The sequence below is a fragment of the Lissotriton helveticus genome, chromosome 2_1 (genome assembly GCF_964261635.1).
Source record: "Lissotriton helveticus chromosome 2_1, aLisHel1.1, whole genome shotgun sequence".
Taxonomy (NCBI): Eukaryota; Metazoa; Chordata; class Amphibia; order Caudata; family Salamandridae; genus Lissotriton; species Lissotriton helveticus.
In genome coordinates this window covers 1129965688-1129985624 of record NC_136059.1, presented here as the reverse complement: position 1 = coordinate 1129985624, position 19937 = coordinate 1129965688, and the positions used below count along the sequence as shown (strand labels likewise).

Genomic DNA, 19937 nt, shown 5'->3' with positions numbered 1-19937 from the left:
TCAGCTGCTGCAAATGGTTGAGGGCACTATATGTGGCTTGAATGTGGAGCGATGCATCAATATATAACAGTTAGGAGGTGGGACTAGCAAGAAAAGGTCGAAACAGACAAGAGTTAGGAATTCACTCCGTGGAAGAAAGCAGGTTGTGATCCACAACACTTGGTGGGGCAGTGGGGAGTGACTGACAACAGTGTACACTCTGGCAGGGATGGGCATAGGCCACGTATGATGCACATTTAGTCTCAGAGCTGATGCAAAAACTTCTGCTGTAACAGTTACCAAATTAGTTTCTGGATTGTGCTAGGTAACTGGCTACCTATAGATCGAGAATAATAAAGCGCCATGGGCAGGAGCATTACTGTGTAAAGCAGGGGCGTCCAACTAATTTCAGGAGCGCTAAATCCATGCCAGAGTTTGAGGATACCCACAAATGATAAAACAGCATACACTGAATCACATGGAGCATGCAGTGGCTGAGCTCATTCTATTTTATGAAGGCTGAAAGTGCAATCTGGATTTTCAGCACATACTTACAAACTGTGTTACATAAACTGAGCAACTACATAGACTAAGATTACATTAAGCAAAATTTCAGGACGAAAAACTTGTTTTTAAAAGTTTGACAAATAATGAATGGCATTTTGAAGACAGTACCTCCTTAAGGGGGTTATTGTACTAGGTTCAGGTCTACTTTTCAGTGACATCCGGACATCCAAATCTGTTGAAATAAAATTACATTTGTTAATAACTAAATTGTCTCAATAATGTCACAGTCTTTTATTGGAGTATTGTACGAAACTGGATTATGTGGGGGTGGTTGTGGGACCTCACCAGGTATAAATGTTACAATCTCTATCAAGTTAAGTTAGTGTCTTTACCAAAAGCATTAGCTCAGTTCTGGGTAGCTGAGGCACTGAGCGTCGGGCGTAGTCAAGGGAGCAAGTATACAGCATTTAGAAGTACCAAACAGTTCATCAGTAAGTCAAGTCAAGTCAAGTCAGAGAATTTATATAGCGCACTACATACCCAGAGGGTCTCAAGGCGCTTAGAAAGTGGAGGAGGATTACTTGTCAAATATCCACGTTTTAAGTTGCTTTCTGAATGCTAGGTGGTTCTGGGTAAGGCGAAGGTAAGCGGGGAGTGAGTTCCATGTTTTAGCAGCCAGGTAAGAGAAGGATCTGCCTCCCATGGTGGTCTTGTTGATGCGAGGTACCGTGGCGAGGGCTTGGCTGGAAGAGCGTAGTTGGCGGGAGGGGGTGTAGAAGGACAGTCGTGAGTTGAGGCATTCTGGTCCGATGTCGTAGAGTGATTTGTGTGCGTGGGTTAGCAGTCGGAAAGTGATCCTCTTCTCGACGGGTAGCCAATGGAGGTCTTTAAGGTGACCAGAGATGTGTTCGTTGCGTGGGATGTCTAATATGATCCTGGCTGAGGCGTTTTGGATTCGTTGGAGTTTCTTCTGGAGTTTAGCAGTAGTGCCTGCGTAGAGGGTGTTTCCGTAGTCTAGTCGGCTCGTGACCAGAGCATGGGTGACTGTTTTCCTTGTTTCGGTGGGGATCCAGCGAAATGTTTTTCTGAGCATGCGAAGAATGTTGAAGCAGGAAGAGGATACGGCGCTGACTTGTCTGTTCATTGAGAGTGAAGAATCCAGGATGACGCCTAGGTTCCGTGCGTTGTCTGTCGGGATGGGTGCTTTTCCGAGGGCTTCCGGCCACCAGGAGTCGTCCCATGCAGCGGGGGATGTACCTAAGATGAGGACTTCTGTTTTGTCTGAGTTAAGTTTCAGACGGCTTTGTTTCATCCATTCGGCAACTTCTTTCATTCCTTCGTGTAGGTTAGTTTTGGCGGTGTTGGGGTCTTTGGTGAGTGATAGGATCAGTTGGGTGTCATCCGCGTAGGAGATGATGAGGTTGTGTTGGTGTGCGATGGCCGCGAGGGGGCTCATGTATACGTTGAAGAGGGTGGGACTGAGTGAGGATCCTTGTGGTACGCCACAGATGACTTCAGTGGCCTCGGACTTGAATGGTGGAAGGCGGACTCTCTGTGTTCTTCCGGTGAGGAAGGAGGTGATCCAATCAAGTGCTTTTCCTTGTATTCCGATGTTTCTGAGGCGCTGTAGAAGGGTGCTGTGGCAGACTGTGTCGAATGCTGCAGAGAGGTCGAGGAGGATGAGGGCGACTGTGTCTCCATTGTCCAGTAGAGTTCGAATGTCGTCTGTTGCTGCGATGAGGGCGGTCTCAGTGCTGTGTTTTGCTCGGAAGCCGGATTGTGAGGAGTCGAGGGATTTGTTGGCTTCGATGAAGGCGGCGAGCTGGTTGTTGACAGCTTTCTCGATGACTTTGGCCGGGAATGGAAGGAGCGAGATGGGGCGGTAATTTTTGAGTTCGGTGGGGTCCGCTGTGGGTTTTTTCAGAAGGGCGGTGAGTTCAGCGTGTTTCCAGTTTTCCGGGAAGGTGGCGGAGTTGAAGGAGCAGTTGATGACGTCTCGGAGGTGCGGTGCTATGACGAAGTCTGCTTTGTTGAAGATGTGGTGAGGGCATGGGTCTGTGGGGGATCCTGAGTGGATGGAATTCATCAGGCGGATTGTGTCCTCAGTGGAGATTGGGTTCCAGTTGTTAAGGGTGTTCACGGGGGGAGGATGTTCAGCAAATGGTAGGGTGGGTTGGTTTCCGGGTTGGTTGTCGAAGCTGTTGTGGATGTCTGCAATCTTGTTGTGGAAGAATGAGGCTAGGGAGTCGCAGAGGGCTTGGGAGGGGGTGATGTCGTTGGAGTTGGCCGAGGGATTGGAAAATTCCTTGACGATGTTGAAAAGTTCCTTGCTGTTGTGGGCGTTGTTGTCAAGTCGATCCTTGAATGCTGTTTTCTTGGCCTTACGGATTAGTTGGTGGTGAGTGCGGGTGGCGTTTTTGAAGGCGTCCTTGGTGCTAGTGGTTGGGTCTTTTTTCCAGGCTTTTTCAAGGGAGCGGCAGAGTTTCTTGGACTTCTTAAGATCATCGTTGAACCATGAGGCTTTTTTGCTGCCAGGTTTGCTTTGACGTTTTTTCAGTGGTGCTAAGGTGTCGGCGGTGTTGGATAACCATAGGGTGAGGTTGGCGGCGGCTTCGTTAGCGTTAGAGGAGTGGGCTGGGTCGTTTAGAAGGAGCGAGGCGGAGATCTGGTCCGTGGTGATTTTGTTCCAGTTTCTTTGCAGAGTTGGTTGGAGGTGGTTGGTGGGTTTCGGCTTGTTGTAGGTGAAGTGAACGCAGCTGTGGTCAGTCCAGAGGAGGTCCGTAGTGTGGCTGAAGGAGACATGATTGCTGGAGGTGAAGATGGGGTCGAGTGTGTGACCTGCGATGTGGGTGGGGGAAGTGACTAGTTGATTAAGTCCGAGGTTGGCGAGGTTGTCTAAGAGGGTGGCGGTGTTGCGGTCGTTGATCTTTTCGAGGTGAAAGTTGAGGTCTCCCAGAAGGATGTAGTCTTTGGAGGGGAGCGCGTGTGGGGTGATGAAGTCCGTGATGTCTTCACTGAATTTTGCGCGGGGTCCTGGTGGTCTGTAGAGGAGGGTGCCTCTGAGTGTGGTCTTGGGGTCGATGTGGATCTGGAAGTGGAGGTGTTCGGAGTTGGCGAGGTTGGCGTCAGAGCTGGTTGAGATGCGGATTGATTTCTTATGGACGATAGCGATTCCTCCTCCTGTGTGGTCGGTGCGGTCCTTGCGTGTGATCTTATAGTCATCAGGGATGGCAATGGTGATGTCTGGGGCGGAGGAAGCGTTCATCCAAGTTTCTGTTAGGAAGGCGACGTCTGGAGAGATGGTGTCTAGTAGATTCCATAGGTCAATGGCGTGTCTGTGGACCGATCGGGTGTTGAGAAGGATGCACTGTAGGTGGTTGGGGTCGAGAGTCTGTGGTGTGATCGTAGCGGAGATGTTGTCGGTGCCGCTGAATTTGCAGGAGTAGCAGGAGAAAGGTCCATGGGTGTGTCCAGGAGCGGCTTGGACGCAGTTGGGGGCGCGACCGGGGTTAAGGGCTAGGAGGGTGGCGGCATCGTAGGTAATGCGGGAGGGCTGGGGAGCGCGAGGGGCAGGGGGTCTGGCGATGGGCGCGGTCCAGGCGCGGACGGGCGTAGACGGGCTTACCTTTGGCGCACCTTCGGCGCGGGTTGGGCGCGGTCGCTGCGCGTGGACGCTGCGCGCGGGAGGAGCTGTCATATATGGATGGTGATGGGGGAGGGGCGAGGGCGTCTCAGCTGGGAGGCGGGGCGGGCACACGAGGACAACAACAACACTTAAAATGGAGGCGGAGGGGGGAGCACAGCGGAGCGCTACAGTTTAGACGCGCAAAACAGAATGACAATCACCAAAACAATGTAAAACAGTGTAAATCAGGCAAAGAGGCAGGCAGCAGGCAATTGTATTCGGCAGAGGCACAGGCAAAGCAGCGCTACGATACCAGAACCAGCAGGGGACGCTGGGAGCGACCACTCGGCTCGAGGAGAGGAGTGAGTCACAGCGAGCTAAGGGGGAGAAGCGCTTTTTCAGGACAGTGGGAGGGCGTCTCAGCTGGGAGGCGGGGCGGGCACACGAGGACAACAACAACACTTAAAATGGAGGCGGAGGGGGGAGCACAGCGGAGCGCTACAGTTTAGACGCGCAAAACAGAATGACAATCACCAAAACAATGTAAAACAGTGTAAATCAGGCAAAGAGGCAGGCAGCAGGCAATTGTATTCGGCAGAGGCACAGGCAAAGCAGCGCTACGATACCAGAACCAGCAGGGGACGCTGGGAGCGACCACTCGGCTCGAGGAGAGGAGTGAGTCACAGCGAGCTAAGGGGGAGAAGCGCTTTTTCAGGACAGTGGGAGGGCGTCTCAGCTGGGAGGCGGGGCGGGCACACGAGGACAACAACAACACTTAAAATGGAGGCGGAGGGGGGAGCACAGCGGAGCGCTACAGTTTAGACGCGCAAAACAGAATGACAATCACCAAAACAATGTAAAACAGTGTAAATCAGGCAAAGAGGCAGGCAGCAGGCAATTGTATTCGGCAGAGGCACAGGCAAAGCAGCGCTACGATACCAGAACCAGCAGGGGACGCTGGGAGCGACCACTCGGCTCGAGGAGAGGAGTGAGTCACAGCGAGCTAAGGGGGAGAAGCGCTTTTTCAGGACAGTGGGAGGGCGTCTCAGCTGGGAGGCGGGGCGGGCACACGAGGACAACAACAACACTTAAAATGGAGGCGGAGGGGGGAGCACAGCGGAGCGCTACAGTTTAGACGCGCAAAACAGAATGACAATCACCAAAACAATGTAAAACAGTGTAAATCAGGCAAAGAGGCAGGCAGCAGGCAATTGTATTCGGCAGAGGCACAGGCAAAGCAGCGCTACGATACCAGAACCAGCAGGGGACGCTGGGAGCGACCACTCGGCTCGAGGAGAGGAGTGAGTCACAATAGGAGTGAGTCTCTTACAAGGAGTAAGAGACAATAAAAATGCAATACTAATTTTGTCTTAAATTACACAACGGTAAAAATCTACAGAGAAGAACCGGAGAAAGGATTTTCAAAAGGTAATTAACATACTTACATTTTAATCTGCTGGATACAATAAATTGTTGCAAGCGGTTAGTAGCCAACAGGCTAAAATGCTGGTTAGAATTCTCTTGGACTAGCTACAACGCGATGAAGCCAATCAAAGGGACCACTCCGGTCCAGGGTCCTCGGTGTACTTTTCTCCTTTAAAGCAGTTCAGCCAAGAAGTGGTCCTAATTTGAGGGTGAAGGATGATCAAGATGCTGGGCAGAGAAGACTGAAGACTACTACTGTCCTTGCCTCCTGCTTCTGCGACCTGTCCTGCAGCGAGCGACCTCTGAAAAACCCTGGGAGCACTGCTGCCTTGAGAGAAGACTATTCACCTGTGGACATCGGACGTATCCAGAGAAAATGTCCTCAAGGACTATGGATCCAGGCGGACTTGCATCTCGTGCCCGCTCTGCACCAGACATCCACAGTCATAGTGGCTCACCTGTGGAGTGAAGTCTCCCAGCGATTCTGACCGTGTCCAGCTTTGGCTGACCATTCCTGGCCTCAACAATGGCACCTGCAGTGTAAATCCAGAGGCTCCCCTCGACTGCGACTGGCTCCGGTAAGAAGATTCAAACGTCAAAAGGCGCCTGCACCCGATGCCCTTGGTGAACTGAATCAACAGTGCCCCTACGACCCCCTATATAGCTATCCACCTCTGCTGTCGTTGGTCTCCCTCCTGCAACCTCCGGTGCCACGCCTGCAGTCTTAGCCGAAAGACGAATCCTCACGGAAAAGCATTTGGCCCGACAGCGACATTGCACCCTGCTGCCCCTGTGCAGCTGGTGGTGTATGTTTGGTGCTACTTTGTGCCCTCCCACGTGCTTAACCTAACCCCCAAAGCTTGCCCCTTGCAACAGATTTACTTACCTGCAAGCAGTGTGCCTCCAAACCCCCCCCCCCCGTCTTCATTGGAAAGCATTGGCACAAACTCAGATTTTGACCTCTGCACCCAGCCGCCGCCGTGTTGCTGGTGGTGTAGTAGTTTTGGTACTCACCTGACCCCTGGCCCTTGCTGACTTGACTCCGAAGACTGGGTTTATAAATGCAGTACTTACCTGTTTAATCGCAATATTTTTTCCCCATAGGATAACATTGTACTCTGATGAAAAGTTTGCATTGATTTCTTAAAGTGAAAAGTATTTTTAGACAAAAACGTACTTACCTTATTAGGAAGATCTTGGGCTTTGTAACCCTTTTTAGGGCTCGCCTGGCGTTGTAGCGCGAAGCCCTGCCGCCAGCGAGCCTTATTGTCGTTGCGTTGCCTCCCCCAGTGGTACAGACCGGTGCACGAGCAGACTCCGGTCTGTGAATGCGCTTCTAAGACACGCTTCTCAGACACGGGCGAAGACTGCAGGCGCCGCCACTGGCACGAGACGCAGGGAACGCCAACGTGTACGCTCACTGCGTCACGCTCCTGCCCTCCCGCATCTCTTCCAAGGCTGTTCTGCGCTCCAGGCCCGACTTGTTCCAGATTTCTTGCCAGGTCAGCGATCGGGGTGGAAGGAATGTTGCTCATAGTTTCAGGCATGCTGGATGTCTCTTTTGGGTCGTCCTCGTCCGTGCGTCACGCGCTGCTGGGACAGGCGTGCACAGGGGTCACCGCGCCCACGGAAGCCACCGGCCACCTGCAGCGACCCCTGCCTGGAATGTGCGGTCTGTGCGACTTACATATAAAGAGACCAGCTTACACTCAGCGCGCAGTGCCTCGAGGGCACGTCTCTCGGCGCCTAGCGGATAATTGTTTAGGGTTCAGTGGAAGGTGTTTCCTGAACCCCCATCCTCTGCGCAGCTCCGACTGATGGAAACTACAAAGGGTTAACTCGACCCTAAACGGCGCATTGGGAGATTCCTGATGAGTGTTAGAAGACTTTTTTAGAGCCCTTTGCATGTAGTCAGGCTGCACCGCTCCCCGAGGGCCGAAGTCTGGCTGATGTCTGAAATTTGAGCCCCACTCAGCCTGGCATTGACGGGGGAAGGCTTGCCGCTACCTGTGCCTGACTCACTCCTGTGCTGGCAGCATGGACCGGGCGGTGTGGGCCCTGCTGCTGCTGCTCGCCTGCCTCCAGCTACCGGGCACCGGCTCCGTCCCGAAAGGTAACGTAACCTGGGCAATGCACCCGAGGTATAGAAAGAGCTAAATACTGGTGTTGCAACCTGCTGCGACCATGTCCCTTGTTTTGCGGACGTGGGAGCTAAAGCCCACACTGGTCCGGCTGTGATCCCGCCTCTCGAGGACTGGGTGACGTGACTTACGGTGTCTCAAGCGTATTTTCTAAAATATCGTCATGGCAACCATGAGTCAGGTCACCAGTCCGGGAGGGGCAGGATTCATTATCGCGTTTCCGGCTATTATTTTTTTTCTTGCATTTTTGCAGTCATTCCTGCGCGTTCCTCGGCGGTGGAGGAGGTAGGGGAAAGGTGGTGCTGTTTTTTTTTAGTCTCCCACTTTCCTCTTTGAAAACGTTGGCATGTATGTGAAAGATTGCAATCCTTTCCGCTAATCTGCCTATTGTAAAAGGTTGAGAGGTACACTTTGTAGATTCCGGGTTAAGTGGAAAAAGCGTTGTGCCACATTGCAGAAGGACTCATATGAGAGATTCCTCGATGTTAGACTTTAAAGAGTCAGAAATTAAGATTTTGGAAAAGCAAATACTGCAGTGCAACAAGTGGGATATATTAAATACTGCTCCTTGCCATAGCGGCGCGTATTTCAAATTTTCAACTATGCACAGATGTTTTTAATATCATTGGACCGCTGGGCCATTTAGGACTAAAACCGCCGTAGTTGTAGAGCGGAAAACTAAGCACCACAGACAGCAAACTCGGGCCTCAACGAACATCTCAGCAGAAACTCTCCTCCCATGATTCATTGTGAGAATTTAATGGACAAGAATCAGCTGACCGAGCGTCACAAAAGAAGGACTACATTTGCACCGTTATATTACGAGGCTTCATTAAACGTAGTGGCCAAGCAGAAAAAGTTCTACAGAGTCGGCTTTCAAAAAACATAAATCATATGTTTTCTGGGCTTTTGTGTCTAGATCAATTGTTTTTATATAAAATCAACAATAACAATACTAACAATAATAAGAAATACAAATTTATAAAACAAACAATGAAAGCTATTTATGGTATAACTCTTATCGGCAATTGTTTCAAATGTATTCTTTTCAGACGTATCGGTGTTATAAAACTAAATAGACCTATTGAAACTCCAAGATGCCCGCCATTGTGGTAGGACTCTGGATAGGGATTTCTGCGTCCGCTCTCTTCCAAGACCCAGTGTGACTGTGGGGTGGGAGGAGGTGTTGACCGCATTGTCGCTGTCAGTAAAGCTATCCGCAGGAGTCGAGACCGCCAAGGTAGAAGCTCTTGGTCCGGGGGAGCGCCGGGGCGGCGAGAGAGGGCAATATAAGCCGTGACAACCATGGCTGAGACCATCGCAGATACCCGCCATCTGATGAGCAAGCCTCAAACCTGAACGGCGCCTACGGCCCACCGAACAACTTCCTGGAGATCGAGGTGGGAAACCCACAGACCGTGGGGTGGTCCGGGGCCGCTGCACCACCTATGAGATTGGCCTCAAGGTGAGTAGAAGGGGTGCAGGTTGTTAACTTACAGGCGGCTAGAGGAGCACAGTCAGCGACACTGGATGGCAGGTCAGGACATGGCATAGGAAGTATGAGAAAATTGAGCAGCTTGAGAACGTGTGCATTGAATAATAAAAGTTTGGTGGTTAATGAAAGGTGGCACAGTCAGCAAGCGGTTGTAGTGATGGATGGGAAGAATGGGTGTATTAAGCTGGTGGGTGGTTAAGGCTAAATACATCAAGGATGGTGCCACCGGCAGTAGGGTTGTGCCTCTTGGGCTGCGATGGCGAATACAATCAGTGAGGTGTAATCAGTGAGGTGTGGTTGCACTGACATTAAATGATAAGGCACTTAATGAAGGTGGAGATGTGCAGACATCCTTGAGAGACCCAAGTTAATTGCGCTGTCAAGGTAGATGAATAATCATGAGGGTGGACATTGGAACCCACAAACATCTGTGAGGTCTGTAAGGAATTTGGGTGTTACATCTGACATTACAAGCCCTTTTGTTTGGCAGCAGCACATTGCTTCATTCACATTCTTAGTTCTATACTTTTTTGACAGATGGGGGTGTTTGCCAAAGACACAATTGATTTATCGTGGGGAATAATCATAAGTCCATTAAAATCAATAGCAAAACCGTTCAGCAATGCCGGAGTCTTTTGTGTGGCGAATATACATTTAATTCTTTACTAAAGAGAGAACGGAATAGCCTTCGTGTGGGGACATGCGGCCTACTGTGTTAATTAGAAAACTGAGAAGATAACATATTGCCTTCTGAATGAGACTATATCAACAAGCCCTTTCTATTGCATTAGATTCGCACTATGGACTTTGGAACGCTATGATTAAAAATACACAAAGTGTCAGTTTAACATTTCCAGATGAGGCTCTGTCCGAGTAGACGGCCGGTAGCTGTGGAAGGCAGGAAGTCCACTTTGCTTCCTGCCACATGACAGTGAGAGTGCTCCCTGCAGGAGATTCCTCAGCATTCTTCTTTGAGTCAGCACTTTAATCCTTCAAAATCAGTACTACAGTGCACCAAGGAAAGCAATTTATGTTGCTTTCTAGCACAGCAGTGCGCAAATCCTTTTCTAGATGCATTCTTTACAATGCAATTTCATTGCAGCTAGTGTGGCCCATCCTGTGGCTTTGTCAACAACTTTCTTTCACCCCCTATCTTTATAAACGTTTGCACAGACTTGTTATGGAATGTTTTAGGTTACATTAAAATCCCCCAGTTCTGCTAAGTGTGCACTGTTTCACTTGATTACAAAACACGTTATAATTAAGGTGTTTGTGACCAACAGGGATATTGATTCGGGAACACATTGCTTTTCCCTATTGTTTCCCAAATGTTGAGAGTTTCTTTAAATGGACACTATATTTATATAATAATTTAAGACATTTGCAATTGAAACGAAAACGTTATGTGGTGTAAAAAACTGATTTTATTGCCTAGTGCTAACTAGGCCTCAGCTAGGCCTTGATTACATTCTCGTTAACATGACTGCTGACTTTATTATAATAATTGAATGTTTTTATTTCTCACTGACACTGCACACAGCAAAATGTGCTCTGTTTATTTTGAATGACAAGTTGTACTTGAAGAAAACTCCGGAAGAAAAGCCTTTGCTACTTTCCCAGGCCCTTCCTGCTTGCACACTGTATTTCATTCATTCATTCATGATTTGTTTCTATTGTTTATGTATCCAGTTTGTTGATGACATTTGGTCAGATGGAGCGAATCAATATTCATGTAGTGGGATAGTGTTCGGATGGTAGGTGTATATGATGTTTTAAAATGTGATTTCCCAAAATAATTATGCTTTTGATCACACCATGCTGACATTGCAGTTTCTATAGTGGGACTGGCAGTATAAATCTTCGAATTTTGGTGTGAGCCATACACTTGTGAGTTACTATTGATGTGGTCCAATTCTCCATTGATTAGCTGACTTTTGGGGATGTTTTTCAGATTTTACTTAATACTGTATTTTGCGTAAGCTATGAGAGCCTCCTGGCAAATGATTATATGCCCTTTGACTGATTCAGTCCGTTGCTGCTTTTTCTTTTTCAATATTTTAAATAAATGTTCTTGGGTTTTGTAAATTAATGATCTTGAACTCACTTTGAGTAATTTTTCATTATTGACTGTACTTTGAAATGTTGTTTTGAATCTTGTTTTTAGGGACATACTGCCTCATTTATTCCTGAGGACAACACCGTCCCTGAACCCTCACCTGTTTGCTATGAGTGTTTTGACTACCATTCAGATTCTCCCAGAAATAGTGTCCACATCTATCTGTAAATTGTTTTTTTAATTCGTTTTACTATGTTTTTCATCCTTAAACAAATCATAATATTGGAACCTTGTAGAGGACATCTCAGGCACCTGAATTGTCCATCTTTTAACAGTACAATTTTAGTGTTAAAGACGACCTGTATTACTGTGAACCACAACATCCTGATCACTAGATTACAAACAAGCATTTGCAATGCAATAGGTCTCACATTTATGAGAGTTTGAGCTATTGGCATTGTAAATGACAATTCCTTTTATTTATGTGTTGATTTTTAAATCCTAAATAAAAGGCAATGTCATTTACAATGCCAATAGTTTAAACTCTCGCAAATGCGAGACCTATTGCATTGCAAATGCTGGTTTGTTTGGTCACCCCAACCATGAGTGGTCTTAGTTACCCTGGTCTTGACCCAGTGGTCTGCCTTCTGTCCCAAACTCTTGACGAGAAAGTGGACCTAGGTCTACAAGGTATTGATGTAATTGTTCAGCTACACAGTTACTCAATAGATGCTCTTTCATAGTAAGATTGGAAAGCCCAACACCAAATTACCTTTTAACCAACCAACTAGTGTTTTCAGGGTCTCCCTGAACCTGATACTGTATTCATCAATGGTGATTCGAAAACCCTCAATATGGGTAATCCTTCATGAGGTCATAAGACTCAGCATCTGTCTCATTCATAATCAGGAGCCTATTTCTACCTACACTTTCCTGAGAACAACTCCCAGAGAAGACCGCTCCATTACCTCTGGCTGAGTTTACTCATTCTACAGGCCATCTCAAAGGCTGTAAACCATTTGGTAATATCACCTTACACATATTTGGCGACTTTCCCTTTGGAGATTTTAAGGGTCAAAAGAAATGCGTTACTTACCTGTAACTGCAGTTATCCAGTATTAGTGTCTTTCATAGATTCACATGCCTGAATCATTCCCCGTCGTCGAGACGGGAGCCTCCGGTATATAAAAAGTAATGTCCTAAAGACATACATAGAGAAGAATAGGCCCAAAGGTCTCACCTTAGTAGCCTATCCACGTCCTTTTGTAGGAAGGACCAAACAGAGCAGGCCCCAAGGGTCCCACCTTGGTGGCCTATCTGTGTCCTTTTGTAAAAAGGACCAAATAAAGTACAACAGCCAATCAGCTACCACCTCCTTCTAGAACCTTCCTGCCAGGAGCCCAAGTCTCTCAGATTTTCGTACGCACCAAGCTAGTTAGGCGTAAACTCATTAGAGAGAAAGGTGAGCCCTGCCAGGGGAGGCGGGAGGGTGCATGTGAATCTATGAAAGACACTAATACTGGATAACTGCAGTTACAGGTAAGTAACGCATTTCTTATCCAGTATTTGGGTGTCTTTCATAGATTCACATGCCTGAATCAGAGTAGCGAGCAATACATTATGCACATTCTGTATGAAGATCAGGTATGAACATGTGGATAAAACATATCACATGACTACAAATCACAAAATGCAATGGCATATAAATACAGTAAGAGAATGTGCATACCCGTAAAGGATGGAGGGATGTAGTAGGGCTCACCTCACTGGAATAGATGGCGAAGCACTGCTCGGCCCACTGCTGCATCCTTCATCAGCTCAGTATCCAGGCAGTAGTGCCTGGTGAAGGTGTGCGGGGACTTCCATGTCGCCGCTCTGCAGATGTCCAATATCGGCACTCCAGCGAACAGCGCCGCAGACGTGGACATGGCTCTAGTCGAATGAGCTTTGACTCGTGAGTCTAAAGGCCGTCCGGCCTTGTCATGACAAAAGGTGATCGCAGAAGAGATCCGTCTTGAGATGCTCTGCTTTGTCAGGGGCATGCCCAGTCTTGGTCTACTAAAGGCAATGAAGAGCTGGGATGACTTTCGAAAGTGTTGTGTCTTATCGATGTAGAATTTAAGACATCTCTTTAGATCTAGAGAATGTAGAGTTCTTTCAGCTGCCGTGGTAGGATTCGGAAAGAACTATCTAAGCACCACTGGTTCATTAAGATGGAAGTCCGAAGGGACTTTTGGAATGAAGCGAGGGTTAGTCCACAGAATGACTCTGTCCTCTCTGAATTGAAGAAAAGGATCCTGGATGGATATAGCCTGCAATTCACTGACCCTCCTGGCAGAGGTTAGTGCCAGGAGGAGGGCCGTTTTCCAAGAGAGGAACTTGATCTCAGCCTTATGGATGGGTTCGAAGGGATGCTTCATTAGTTGATGAAGAACCACATTGAGGTGCCACGATGGAGGAATAGGCCGTGGTAGTGGAAAGGACCTGAATAGACCTTTTAGGAATTGTTTGATGAGCCTGTCCGCCCACAAAGATGGGCCTGTAGCCTTTCTTGTGAACCTTGAAATCGCCGCTAGATGCACTTTGATGGATGTATGCGCAAGGCCTGACTGCGCAAGGTGTAACAGGTATGGTAGCAGCTGCTGTGGAGTGGCATGGAAGGGGTGCAAGCCTTGATCCACACACCAGGAACAGAATCGCTTCCATTTTAGTGAGTAGGTTTTGTTAGTGCTGACGGCTCTAGCGTTCGCAAGGACATCTCTGCAATCCTGCGGGATGTTCAGATGGCTGAATTCGCGGTATTCAGGAGCCAGGCTGATAACTTCAGAGAGCTCAGGTTCGGGTGGAGAACCTGCCCTTGAGACATCGTGATCAGGGCCGGAAACTGCTGCAGGCGAAGAGGGGGCCGGGCAGAGAGGCGATGAAGCTCCGTGAACCAGTGCTGCCTCGGCCAGGACGGAGCAATGAGGATCAGAGTGCAGGGTTCCGATTTCATCTTCCTGAGAACCCTGGGTATCAGTGGGAATGGCGGAAAGGCGTACGCAAAGACGTTGCGCCATGCGATGGAAAATGCATTCCCGAGGGTTCCTGAGTGGTGATGCCTGCTTGCGAAGCTTGGGCATTTGGCGTTCTCTCTGTTGGCAAAGAGGTCTATGTTCGGGGTGCCCCACTCCTGGAAGATATGGTCCAGCACCTCCCTGTCCAGTTCCCATTCGTGGGAAGGAGACTTCTCCCTGCTCAGTGCGTCCGCCAAGACATTGTCCTTGCCCGGGACGTACTCCGCTTTCAACACTATGCCATGTGTTAGAAGCCAGTTCCAGATTCTTTGCGATTCTCGAGATAGCGAGATGGAACGCGTCCCCCCCTGTTTGTTCAGGTAGTGCATCGTCGTGGTGTTGTCCGTCCTGACGAGCACTGGGGAGTGACGAATGCGCGGAAGACATGCCTGTAGAGCCAGGAAAACCGCCCGTAACTCCAACAGATTGATATGGAGCCTGGTTTCCTGTGTTGTCCATTTGCCGTTGATCTGGAGGTCCTGGAGGACAGCTCCCCAGCCTTCCAGGGACGCATCCGTAGTTATGACGTGTGGCTCTGCTGGGAGCAGGAACGGCAGACCCTTTGAGAGATGGTGGAGAGATGTCCACCATTGCAAATGATTGATAATGGGTCGAGTGACTCGTATGCGGTCCTCGAAAGAACCTGTGGCTTGAGTCCATTGCTTTGTCAGTGCCTCCTGGAGTGGACGCATTTTTAGGCGGCAGTGTGGAATGAGCAGTATGCATGAGGACATCATGCCTAGGAGAGACTTGAACGTGCGGACCGGAAGAGTCTTCCGCGAAGCCACTGCCTTGGCCAAGGAGATGAGCTTGATTTTTCTCTCCTGAGAGGGGAAAGCCTTGACACGGTCCGTGTCCAGAGTCGCTCCAAGGAATGTGATGACCTTGGTGGGTTCCAGAGTTGACTTGGCAGTGTTGAGGGTCAGTCCTAGGCGGTGGAAAATATCCAGAAAGGCGCTGGAGGACGAGGCTGCGGCGGCTGCCGTCGGTGCCTTCACCAGCCAGTCGTCCAGGTATGGAAATACCTGGTGGCCTTGTTGACAAAGAAATGCTGCTACTGGTGATAGGCATTTGGTAAAGATCCTCGGGGCCGATTTGAGGCCAAATGGAAGGACCCGAAATTGGTAGTGCTGTCCTGCCACCGCAAACCTGAGGAACTTCCTGTGCCCTTTGAGAATAGGGATATGATAGTAGGCGTCCTGGAGGTCTAAGGACGTCATGTAGTCCCCTTTTTCCAGCAGACCAAGGATTTCTTGCAGAGTCACCATACGAAACGATTGTTTCTTTAGGAACACGTTGAGTGCCCTGAGATCCAGGATTGGGCGCCATTTCTTTCCTTTTTGGTGGATTAGGAAGAAGTGAGAGTAGAAACCCTGATTATTGTGGGCCCGTGGAACTCTCTCTATCGCTCCCTTCTGCAGCATGGAAGCTATTTCCTGAAGAAGCAATCGTAGGTGCCTGTGTGATCGCTGGCACGGTGGCGTAGTTGGGGGGGATAGAGGTAAATTCTAGGGAATGTCCAAATCGAATGAGTTGGAGTACCCACCGATCCGTTGTTATAGTTTGCCAATTGCGATGGAAGTATTTCAGTTTCCCTCCAAGTTTTAAAGAATGTAGTGGTGGAGGGGCTAGCGAGGGAGACAAGTCATTGTCTGTTGCCAGTAGGTCGTTTTTGGCCTCTTCCTCGGTAATTGGACTTGCTGTAGGAAGACTGTCGGCCTTGTTGAGGTTGTCGCTGCTGAAACTGGGGCTTGGACTGCGAATATGTGTACGAAGACCTATTCTGATAGGAACCTTTGTATGCAGGCTGACCTCTTCCCCGGTTGCCACGAAAGGACTGGGTCCGGAATTGTAAAGTACCCAGAGCCTTGGCAGTATCCGTGTCCTTTTTTATGGTTGTAAGGGCTGCGTCAATCTGTTCCCCAAAGAGATGCTGGCCATCGTAAGGCATATCTAAGATCCTGGTTTGCACCTCCTGGCGGAAAGTGGTGGCCTTGAGCCAGCCCTGTCGCCTCAGGACTGCAGCTCCTGCCAGTTCCCGGAAACCAGTCATGGCGGCATCAATGGCACAATCGATGATCTCTGAGGCAGAGGTCTGTCCTTCCAATAGAAGTGAATGTGCCTCCTCTCTGACATCCTCCGGCAGATCTGAAAGATATGGTGCAATGTCCGCCCAGAGTTGGCGATTGTAACGGCCCAGGAGGGCTATCGAATTAGCCACTTTGACCGTCATGGCTGAAGTGGTAGTAAAGCGTTTGCCAACGGCATCCAGTTTCCTGCCCTCCTTATCAGGTGGCGTCGATAGAGGCGAGGATGGATTTCGAGAGTTCTTCTGCGCCGCTTGAGTCACCACGGAATCTGGTTTGGGGTGACCTGTCAGGCATGCCGGTGCCGTGGAGGTGGCCTTGTATTTCTTATCAAGCCTGGGCACCACCACCTGTACAGAGGCAGGCGCTTGCATGATTTGTTTGCCCTGTTTCCAAATGTATTCAATTATGGGGATTGATCTTGAAGTCTTCCTAGTGGGCTCCTTGAAGTCATAAAGGAAGCATTCCGTTTCCTGAGTTTCCATGGACATATGGAACCTCTTGGCCGCCCGCTCGATGATGTTGTGGAATCCACCGATGTCTGCAGGTGGAGACTCCGAGGTCTGCGGATCCGGAGAGGCTGGAGAATGTGCCACATAATCTTGATCTGCATCCGGGTCCGACTGGTCGTCATCGACTTCACCTTCCTCCTGTTCCCTCTCCTCATCGTCAGATGAGGGAGCGTCCTGAATCGGAACCTGTGTCTTCTCAATGACCAGGGGAGTTGGTCTGTGGCGAGACGAAGGAGCTGGCGTCTGTGCAGCTGGAGGTGCTGACGCAGAATGTTTCTCCGGGAACCGTTCCTTATAATCCTGTATGAGGAATTGTAGGTCCGAGATAATGGATGCGGGGAGACACACCATAGGAGTAACCTGTGTCTGGGGCGGAGGCTGGTCCTGTTGTTGTGGAAGGACGTCCTCTTCAGGCTCCTCGTCTGTGGTTTGACATTTCAGGACTAGGTCCGATGGACTAGTAGCCTGCGTAAAGGAGTCCTCGTCCGACTCCTGACCTTGTAGTAGACAGGCCGGAGGAAGTTGTTGTATCCTACCGGGCGAGATCCGTTGCGGCGTAATAGGCCGTTTAGTAATTTTCACAGTGACATGGCTCACTTGTGGTGGAAAGGCATCCATGGCGTGGGAGAGGAGTGCAGACTCCTTCCAGGGTCCTGTCGACGTCGAAAGCGACGGTGCCATGGTAGATATGGTCGTCGACGGTAATTTAGTCGTCGTCGACGGTGGTTGCGACGACGTCTTCTTCGACGTCATTTTCGTCGACGGTAAAGTCCCCACCGTCGACGGTGTACTCGTCGTCGACGGCTTTCCCACCGTCGACGGGATGATCCTCGTCGACTAGGTAGACTTCGTCGACGTCGTTGTTCTCGTCGACGGTGTCGTCGTCGTCGATGCCTTCGACGAGGGTCTCGTCGTCGACGACGAGATCTTCGTCGTCGATGGAGTGACCGGGATGGTCGACGGCGTAGGTCTACTCGCCGACGATGAAGGCGTAGTCCTCGTCGACGAGGAGGAAGCCGATGAGGCCGTCGTCGTCGACACTGTCGTCGTCGACGTCGAGACGGTTTTCTGTGCCGAATGCACCATCGACGCCGTCGTCATCGTCGCCGGGACCAGTGGCTGCTTCCCGGGGACAGGCAGGTCCTTGCCAGACACATATGGCTTGCCCTCTGAGGACTTTTTAGAAGTCTTCATAGGAGGGGTGTCTGTGGGGCTAGGGGAAGAAACCCTTGGCCTCTTCAAGGAAAATTGCGACACTCCAGACACACTCTCACCTTCGGATACCAAGTCATCAGTCTTGGTCTTGAGCCTGTTGAGCCACAACAGAAGTCGACCTTCTCGGTCCTTGAGGGTCTTGTTGGAGAAGGTCCGACATATTTTGCAGTCCTTTGCCTGGTGGTGAGGGTAGAAGCAATATAAACATTTATCATGTTTATCCTCAATGTGAAGTCTTTTCTTGCTGCAGGAGGAACAAGCCCGGAAAAGACCTTTCTTCTGACTATCAGACATAACTTTAGAGAATAATTAAAGTTGCTTTTGAAGAAAAAGAGAAATTCCTGAGGAGAACTCAGGTGGAGACTCCCTAGCACAACGTGCGGTAGAAAATCTGAGAGACTTGGGCTCCTGGCAGGAAGGTTCTAGAAGGAGGTGGTAGCTGATTGGCTGTTGTACTTTATTTGGTCCTTTTTACAAAAGGACACAGATAGGCCACCAAGGTGGGACCCTTGGGGCCTGCTCTGTTTGGTCCTTCTTACAAAAGGACGTGGATAGGCTACTAAGGTGAGACCTTTGGGCCTATTCTTTTCTATGTATGTCTTTAGGACATTACTTTTTATATACCGGAGGCTCCCGTCTCGACGACGGGGAATGATTCAGGCATGTGAATCTATGAAAGACACCCAAATACTGGATAATCTTCATCTTCCTCCATAGTTATAATCTTACTGCCACCAGAGATGGGTCCTGGGCCCATCTATACTCTTTTCTTTACTATCCCCTAATTCTATCCTCTTAGCTAGTTTCTGAAAACCTGCAGCTTCACGGTCTACTTCTGGGGTTCTCCAGTACTGCTATCAGTGGGACTGCTGCTGGGGGCGTGGCTTCGGAGCCGATGGCGGAAGAGGTGTGAGCCTGTAGCTCCACACCGACCCCGCGATTTATCCTGTTTTGGGGGCTGCTCAGGCCGCCCAGACCTCCTCCTGGCTGAGTGGTTGGATTTCGAGGGCTGCCCCTACACGCGAGGTGTAGAAAGGTGCCTCCTGGGTGCCCTAGAGTCCCGAAGACGACCCAGAGTCCGGACCTGGCCACTGACATAAAATGACAGCGCTGGCGGCAATGGCGAAGTAGAAGCCGGCAGAGTGATGCCGATTGAAAGGAGGATCCGCTTCGTAGACTACAGGGGGAGACGGAGGATCTGCTGGCCCCGAGCGTGGGTGTGGACCCCCAGCGGAGCTGAGCCTAGTGGCGAGTGCTGTGGTGGTGCGCCGAGCTGTGCCTTACTGAAAAGACTTGCGGAGGTGGTGCCGGCCGGGCGTCCTGCAGCGGCCCTTCGGCGGAGGTGAGGCAAGGGACCGGCGGCTGCCCCGGAGGGATCCTGCCGGCCGCTACTGGAGCCCTAGAATTGCAACCTGCGGTGAGCCGCGGAGGGCGAGCTGTGCGGGATACCGGGGGGGGGAGCAAGCAGCTGACTCCTCGAAAAAAGCAGAATCAGAGACGGGGCGAGACCCGCTGGCTGCCCCTCCCGGATTACTCCCGCAACACCAGGTTGAGCCAATGCTAGGGGTGGGATTGGGGCTGTTGGGAGGATTGGTTTGGGAATGGTACTCAACGGCGTGTCTTGGAGGGATCGGCGCTTTATGATGCTTTTACAGTTAGACTATGGGCCCATTGCCTGATGTAAAATGTAGGACTTGGAATGTACTGGGATACAAGGTTCATTCCTATCTGGTACGTAGAAGCGGGCAGATAGTGTTCCTGCAGGCGACGCATCTAACTAAAACTGAAGGATTAGCATTGCAGCATAGGTGGAGAGGGCAGTTTTACTATACTACTTAT

General features: G+C 50.0%; 1 protein-coding gene across 2 annotated transcripts in view; it reads right to left on the bottom strand.

Moving 5' to 3' along the window:
- HAUS6 (HAUS augmin like complex subunit 6) overlaps positions 1–19937 on the bottom strand; it is a 393765-nt gene that overhangs the window by 153304 nt on the left and 220524 nt on the right. For both annotated transcript variants that reach the window (XM_078675970.1, XM_078675969.1), the window contains exon 12: positions 655–718. In XM_078675970.1, coding sequence (XP_078532096.1) covers positions 655–718 — 64 coding nt within the window. The remainder of the gene's footprint in view (positions 1–654; positions 719–19937) is intronic.